The sequence below is a fragment of the Bombyx mandarina genome, chromosome 13 (assembly GCF_030267445.1).
Source record: "Bombyx mandarina strain Sakado chromosome 13, ASM3026744v2".
NCBI lineage: Eukaryota > Metazoa > Arthropoda > Insecta > Lepidoptera > Bombycidae > Bombyx > Bombyx mandarina.
This window is the reverse complement of record NC_143220.1, coordinates 11,292,706-11,300,500: the sequence shown is the minus strand read 5'-3', so window position 1 is coordinate 11,300,500 and position 7,795 is coordinate 11,292,706. Positions and strand designations below refer to the sequence as shown.

At 40.8% G+C, this 7,795-nt stretch overlaps 1 protein-coding gene across 1 annotated transcript; it reads left to right on the top strand.

Annotated features, from left to right (window-relative positions):
- Positions 1-4,348: 4,348 nt before the first annotated feature.
- LOC149501640 (uncharacterized) lies at positions 4,349-7,375 on the top strand. Its single transcript, XM_089732279.1, has 3 exons — positions 4,349-5,429; positions 5,852-5,888; positions 6,332-7,375. The coding sequence occupies exons 1-3, from the start codon at positions 5,211-5,213 to the stop codon at positions 6,529-6,531; spliced, it is 456 nt and encodes a 151-aa protein (XP_089588405.1). The 5' UTR covers positions 4,349-5,210; the 3' UTR covers positions 6,532-7,375.
- The last annotated feature ends 420 nt before the right edge of the window (positions 7,376-7,795 follow it).

The window sequence follows — 7,795 nt, the reverse complement described above, 5'->3', positions numbered from 1 at the left end:
TAAATACCGCCACCCACCTTGAGACAGGAGATTGACTATTTTATTACACGTTTTTTTTTTATTGCTTAGATGTATGGACGAGCTCACAGCCCACCTGGTGTTAAGTGGTTACTGGAGCCCATAGACATCTACAACGCAAATGCACCACACACCTTGAGATATAGTTCTAAGGTCTCAGTATAGTCACAACGGCTGCCCCACCCTTCAAACCGAAACGCATTACTGCTTCACGGCAGAAATAGGCGGGGCGGTGGTACCTACCCGTGCGGACTCACAAGAGGTCCTACCACCAGTAAAACGATGTTATTCCTTCGCCGTGGAAGTCAATCGTGAACATTTGTTAAGTATGTATTTCATTAGAATTTGTACTTGCTTGTGGGATTCAAGTACCGTTACATCGGTTGATACGAATGCATCAGGCGTCTTATCATTAGGGCTTTCAAAATCTTCTATTCTATGAAAGTTTCTGCTGCATCTTTTTAGTCGTAAGATGAACTACGGTCCTGGTATTGTGTGGTGATCTGTTAGAAATTGAGTAGTTTTTTTATTTGGAACACAAGTAAAGATAAAGAAAAACACGTATCTCTTAAAATTATTTTCTAGAGAACATATTATTTTCCGGGACTCACAATACAAGCTATGAAACAATAAGTTTTGTTGAAAGGCATTATTATTATTTTATTACATTATTAGTACATTCCACACGGGGGACTTTAGTGAATTGCTCTAGGAATGTCAACAAAGTGGCAAATGAAAAATAATTTCTCTGTGAATTGTCCCTCAATACATTTTGTGCGACCAGCTCGGTAAAGTCGAAAACAATTTAATAAGCGGTCGTGCCTTGGGATGTGTATTATAAACACAAGTTATTAGTTAGTTTACTACAGTTTGTAATAAAGGTTCTGTTAGTGAGCAAACTACAGTGCTGTTTTTTCAGGTAATATTAATTTTATGTTATAACTAATAATCAATAATATTATTGTTTAAAACGATTCTCTTAGGTTTTGCGCGTAGCATTGAGATATTCAAAACTACTGTATGGTTTTCGTGGTTATGGACCACAAAAACTTTAAATTATTCGGAAAAACTGTAAAGTACCTCGGAATTAATAAAATTACTGTAAAAAAACGCTACATTAAATCGTAAAAGCAGTGTTAATTATAAACATTATTTATTACACTTTATTGACATTTCTAAGGCAATCTTCTATGAATTGATTTGTTATTTGCAAGGCACAAGTTAATTCTAAGCGTATCAAATATTTCACGAATATTTGAAAGAACACAGATTTTTTTTATTGCTTAGATGGGTGGACGAATTCACAGCCCACCCGGTGTTAAGTGGTTATTGGAACCCATAGACTTCTACAACGTAAATACGCCACCCACTTTGAGATGAGTTCTAAGGTCTCAGTATAGTTTACAACGGCTGCCCCACCCTTCAAACCGAAACGCATTACTGCTTCACGGAAGAAATAGGCATGGTGGTGGTACCTACCCGTGCGGACTCACAAGAGGTCCTACCACCAGTAAATGCTTTTGAATTTGGCATAAGTAGGTAGTGCATAGGCGAGATGGTCTCGCGTTACAGGTGTATCCACTACACCCTGAATGTGGATTTTACGTAAAAATTACAATCTTGAAGACTAATCTGTAAAAAATATCTATTTTATTTGAAAGTATATTTTCGGTCCCGATAATTGTGCAATATTATTCGTTTTGAATTAGGTTAAAATTCAATTCCTAGTATTTTGTGAACTGTTGCTTTACAGAAATCGCTTTATATTGTATACAATAGCAACAAACCCCAAATTAAGTGGTCTTTTTTCGTAAATCACCTCCAAAAGTCCCTACCTCTTCATAAAAAGCATAAATAAAAATAATTAAAACACACATTGTCGAGGAAATCACAATTTATGACATTGAATAATTAAATTCGTTCGTGTTTACAATGTCATTTTGAAGCCAGAACATCGCAGCCTGTCCACTCACTCATGTCGTTCACTTGACAAGAGTGCTCTTGTGTCACAGACCTCACGAAACGCTGATGATTCCATTTTCTATGGTTGTGCTGACGACAATGTGAAATAATAAAAAAAAAGATGTGTGGTGTCGTGGGACACCAGATAGGAACAAAGTTCCTTATTATAAAAATATTAATTTTAAGTTCTATTCGAGGCATTTCGAGGTATAAAGAAAATAATTATTCGGGTATACATTTATTTATTATGATTTTTTATTGATAAAAATAAAAATATTCACAAAACTACTCCGCAGTGCAATGGAGCAGCCTCGCCCTGGGGGAACCGCCTGCATGATCACGGTATCCCCTACGCCAGGCAAGTATGATTTAGCAAGAGAAATACGAGAACGTCTATCAACTGTGTAACATCTCGTCACCGCGATTCAGGAATTGTTGAATTTACGTGCAGCGACATCTGTTGATAACAAACTAAATAGAAAAAATCTTACGTTACGGACGTTTTTTCCCGGTTAGGGTACCCCTCCGCATCGTACCCTAAGGAACTTCGTTCCAAAAAAAAACATATCAAAATTTAAAAACTGTAACAGCTTGCAATATCAAACGTTTTCAAAAATAGACGAACATCGAATAAGCCCGTTTACGAAAATCATAAGTACGGTAATTTACAATATTCCTTGACGGTAACGGAAGAAATATCCCGCTTACTAGCAATCCTTCCAAATGGAACGTAACATGTATTAGTGTTAGGTACTGAACCGAGAAATCGAACATCCTACAACACTTTCGACGATATTATTCCAGTATTGCCGAAAATATAGCTTCCTTTTCCGCCCACGTGTCAAAGGACATAAATATCCATAAGTAAATACGACGATATGCCGGCAGGAAATTATGAGAGGGCCTATTTTTTCGGTTTATTTGAGAATTTATGGGAGGAAACAGGATCTTTACTATGATACTAAACGTAATTGAATTGTTCAAAGCGTGCTTCATGTATTACGCTGTTTGATGATGTATTTTGTGTATTACGTGGTTCTGTTTCAGTGACAAAGCAATTATGCATTACAGCTTAAAGGTGTAATGGAAACGCTGGGAATTCTATGTAACTGGACCTTTTCCTAAACATAAACGTGATCACGTCCATTCACATCATCACTGTGTGAGCCTAATAATTAAGTAATATAAAAAATAAACCACCTCATACGCCTTCTGCTCTAGTAAACGAAATTCCAATTGATCTTCTTCTCAAAAGTCTTTCGTCTCTTTCTATGCGAGGACAGTACAATGTGTATTCTAATTTAAGAGTTTATGGACACACAGAGCGCGCAATTCTGGGTGGTCTGATTTATAATACACAATTACTGCCAAACCATTCAAACCAAATCTCGTGATTCACAGCGGAAATAAACAGAATGTTATTTATAATATGGCTAATCAAAAATAACTTAAAAAGACTGCAAAAAAAAAACCTTGCTAATGCTTGGTGCTAGCCAAGAAGGGGGTAAGAAATCGGTTGTCTGTAAAGTCGGTTTACTGACGATAGTTGAACGTGACAACGTCATAAGAAAATACTGATGGAATGGTTTCATTTTTCAATTATCGCAATTATCGTTGCTATAAACAATTGATACCACATTCACTGAACTTCATACTTGAAGAAAACATGTAAATGTATTATTGTATAGCAGTTGTCCACGCGGATGCAACGCTCACTCACTCAAGTAGGAGAGAGAAAGATGTCGAACGCTGCCGAACGCGGAGGCCGATTGTGCCTCTTTGTCGCTCGTTGCGCGCTCTCGCTTGCACTTCAAGCCTTAAATGGAACGCCTCATGAGTCATGTTTTTTCGTGCGTGCAGCCGACTCCATCGAATTATAAGACGTTGTCACGTCAAAAAACCGTGCGGGCTAGAAGCGCGTCTTTCCGTCAGTGAAAAAATCCATGGTGGACCAAAATGAAAACGAATAGAGAATTTAGATAATAATACAAAAACATACACACCTTTTACATACTTTTAATAGCTCGGTATGTATGTGACGGCGTTAACGATATTTATGTTATATAGCACGTGCAATAGGAGTGACTCACACAAGCCAGGTGCGCCGGCCGTGTCGTTCCACTCGTAAACAACAGCTGCAACAGAAGTGACTCATAAGCCAGCTGCGCCGGCTAGTATAAAAAGGCGGAACGTGCCTTGAAATGAACATTCGTTCGACTGCGTTTGCCCGGTGCACTTACTATATCGTTGTTACGTTGTGTGATTCAGTGACTGTTGTACGTACTGGTTAAAGTTGGACAAGTGTTAAAGTGAATTGTCAAGTTAACATATTGTTGATTAAATCAGAAACCAAAGGTGACTTCGTTTTACTTGGTGCTCAACAAGATAATATCTACCTTCAAGCTTACATCAGAAGTGAGATCAGGACTCTACTCTCACTGGCGTGACGTGTTTGAACATGAAGTACAGCAAAAAAAACATGATGCAGATCAGAATACTAGTAGTGGTACGCCACAAGAGCGTGAATGCAGCATACGTAAGTCGTGTAATAACGTCTGTTACCTCGATGGAAGATCTGAGCCACGAAGAAATCGTTACATCTTACGTTCTGGCTCATGTTGCCCAGTTTGACTGTCGACTTCATCACATGGCATTTACTAACGGAAATACAACACGTAACAAGCTATTGCAAGAAATTAAGGCAAGTGCAAATCTCAAGTGAAACTTCGATCGCAATAATGGATCTGTCATGACGAGTGGGTAGTTCCGACACGAATCGTTTTTAAGCCAATGACTACTGCTAGAGTTACATGGCACTAGTACAGTAAACCAGGACATGAGACTGTGAATTGTCGCTGAAATTTTAGAATCTACTAGATTCAATACCAATAACACTACACGTTCGATGACTTCGGGCTCCAGCAAGCAAGCAAACAAGAAAGCAAGCAAGTTTCCGTGGGGAAGAAAAATTGACACATCTGAAGTCGTCGTGACCTGTAAGATAAGACGTCCGGTGCGTTCGTGTCTGGCGATGCGGCGGTATTCGGGTTCCGCTGGCGGATGCAGGTTTTTTCCGGTGAAGTGCGTGCTTGTGCGTGCTTGACAATTGTTCGCGGTTGGCTTCCTCAGTGTGGGAGTAACATCGTGTAAGAGAGGTGGAACCCGTAAAATTGTAGTTTGCGTGGTGGCTGGTAAGATTTGTTGCGGTAAGAAGTTTGCATGGTGGTAAAATGTCTTGTGAGTCTGCACAGGTAGCCGGAGGTGAGACTTCCGCGGTCGCGGCCCACCCAGTCCGCGAGAACCGGGCAGATCGCCTCGACGGTACGGAGGCCGGCCGACGGGTCCGCCAAACGACGAGACCACGCCTCCAGCACGGACTGCCGATATTGGAGCCCCCGCGCTCCGGCTGCACTTGCGCTAGGGCGCGCCGCCTCGTAGGAGACTGTGAGGTATCATTGAATAACTCTGACTGCGATCGCGCGCTGCCGGCGTCGCAGCGCGGCGACGTTCTCGTGGGTAAGGACGTGGCACCAGACGGGTGCTCCGTATAGTGCCATCGACCGCACGGGTACCATCACCCTGCCTATTTCTGCCGTGAAGCAGTGGTGTATTTCGGTTTGAAGGGTGGGGCAGCGGTTGTAACTATACTGAGACCTTAGAACTTCTATCTCAAGGTGTGTGGTGCATTTACGCTGTGGATGTCTATGGGTTCCAGTAACCACTTAACACAAGGTGGGCTGTGAGCTCGTCCACACATTAATACGAAGAGCATAATCAAACGAAATTAGATACGAAGTTTAAAGGGCCGTTTAAAGTAGTTGAAGTATTGGATGGTGTCGATTTAATTTTGACTCTCACACATTCGCTTAAGGCTCGAGCTGCTACTTGCCTCACAAAAATACAGCCTGGTAAGATATCCTGGCCTACTATTAAAGAGATGCTGACAAAATTATCTAATGATGCAAGACCACTTCGACCTGGTTATTAAATTTGAAATGGAAAGCAAAAAGGGACCAGCTGAAGCCGGTATCCGGCTATGGCAACTTATAAAGAAGATTCCCGACGCTAATGTGCCAGAACAAATAGCCACCGGATTTGTTATATCAATACTGTCGCAGTGTGATGAAAGAATCCGTCGGGAATTGAACTCTGTCGTTATTACCACAAAAAATCGTCTATTTCACACATTACGTGGCTTTACCCTCAAAAGAAAAAACGAAGATCCTGATAAAGAACCAAAACGCTCTCGAAGTTTTTTTCCGTGGAAGCTGCCATTTCTGCGGAAAACCTGGGCATCGTGCCGAAGGGTGTTGCGACAGATACTGCTCTCAAACTTTTTTCGATATTCCAGCAAAACCTGAACAACCTCCTCATCCGTGGGCGCCCGGCTCTCGCCTGCAAGTCAGCTGTTACGTGTGCGGTGATGCGAGTCATGTAGCTTCTGGGTGTTCCATGCGCTACAAGAAGAAAAACGACACTGCTCCAGGTGCTGTGGCAGGTGCAACCAGAGACGTCAACGTGTGTTCCAGAGCTTCAGTGTGTTACAGATAAGTGGTTTTGGCTTCCCCTTTATGTTCCATTCAGGGTCAGAATGTAGTCTTATAAAACAAAGTCATAGTAATTTATTCAATGGTAAGCGGTTTCATGAACAAGTCACTCTTTGATCTGAAAGTAACTTAGACCAATCATGATGGCAAGAGCACTTAGGGGATATTCAACTCGCCCTTAATAGTGCACGTTGTCGAGTAACAGGGTTTACTCCAATAGAATAGACGTTTGCCGTTCAGGGTAGTTCACTTGAAATATCTTAAAGTTTCAACAGAGTGATAATCCCTCTAGATTAGATCTTGATTTAGCACGGTCGAAGACCGGCGAAAACATAAAAAAAATAGGGCACAAACAGAAGCTTGGTTTAGTCGAGGCAAAGCTAAAGTCAAACTCTTTTCCGCTGGGGATTTTGTTTTCGTAAGTTGACCGAAAATGTAAAGGTCCCTTCAACATTACTGCAGTTTTGGAAAACGATAGGTATAAATTGAGACATGTAAATAGTTCTAATAGAGTGTACAAATTTCCCCATGAAAACTTACGTGAAATACCTCGAGGCCCGTCAGGCCTACTAGAAATTTCTGAAAATTATAGTGACGATGACGTGACGGCGTACACAGATGGGTTAAGTAATCTTGTTCATGAAACTGATCTTAATGATGACGACTCTATCACTGACAATAGAAGCGACATTTTTGTCCGCAAATAGCGATACAGCAAACATAGTCTGTGGGTAGTGATACAATGTCTGTAAGCTCAGGCACCTCAGGTGCAGGTGTTGGAAATGTAGAAAACGATGGTCGGTCTCGCACTATTTCTGAAGAAATTCCGTATAAATGTTCTGGTTTAAGAAATGTTTTAACAAACGCTACCGTACACGCAGATTAAAAAAAAAAAAAAAAAAAGAGAGAATTGTATGTGGCTAGAGAGATGTTAATCCGGACTAGCAAAAAAAAAAAAAGAAAAAAAAAAAAAAAAAAAAAAGTGTGAAGTCATTGAAGGGTCTGTCCGGTCCAATGGCTTGGCTATAGGGATTTTCATCCAGATTAGCCACAACAATTAGCTACAGGAATTGCGATTCGGTCTAGCATTATCCGGTCCAGTTCGAAAAACTGAAGGGATAACAATTCCGGTCTAAGTTAAAAGGGACATACTTACATACCTGAAGAGTTTTAAATGAACTGGCCCAGGTATGTAAGCAGTCTGAAGGTTATTTATAGCCAGTATAGGATTTTCTGAAGAATTATGCGAACCGAACCGTACTAGATTG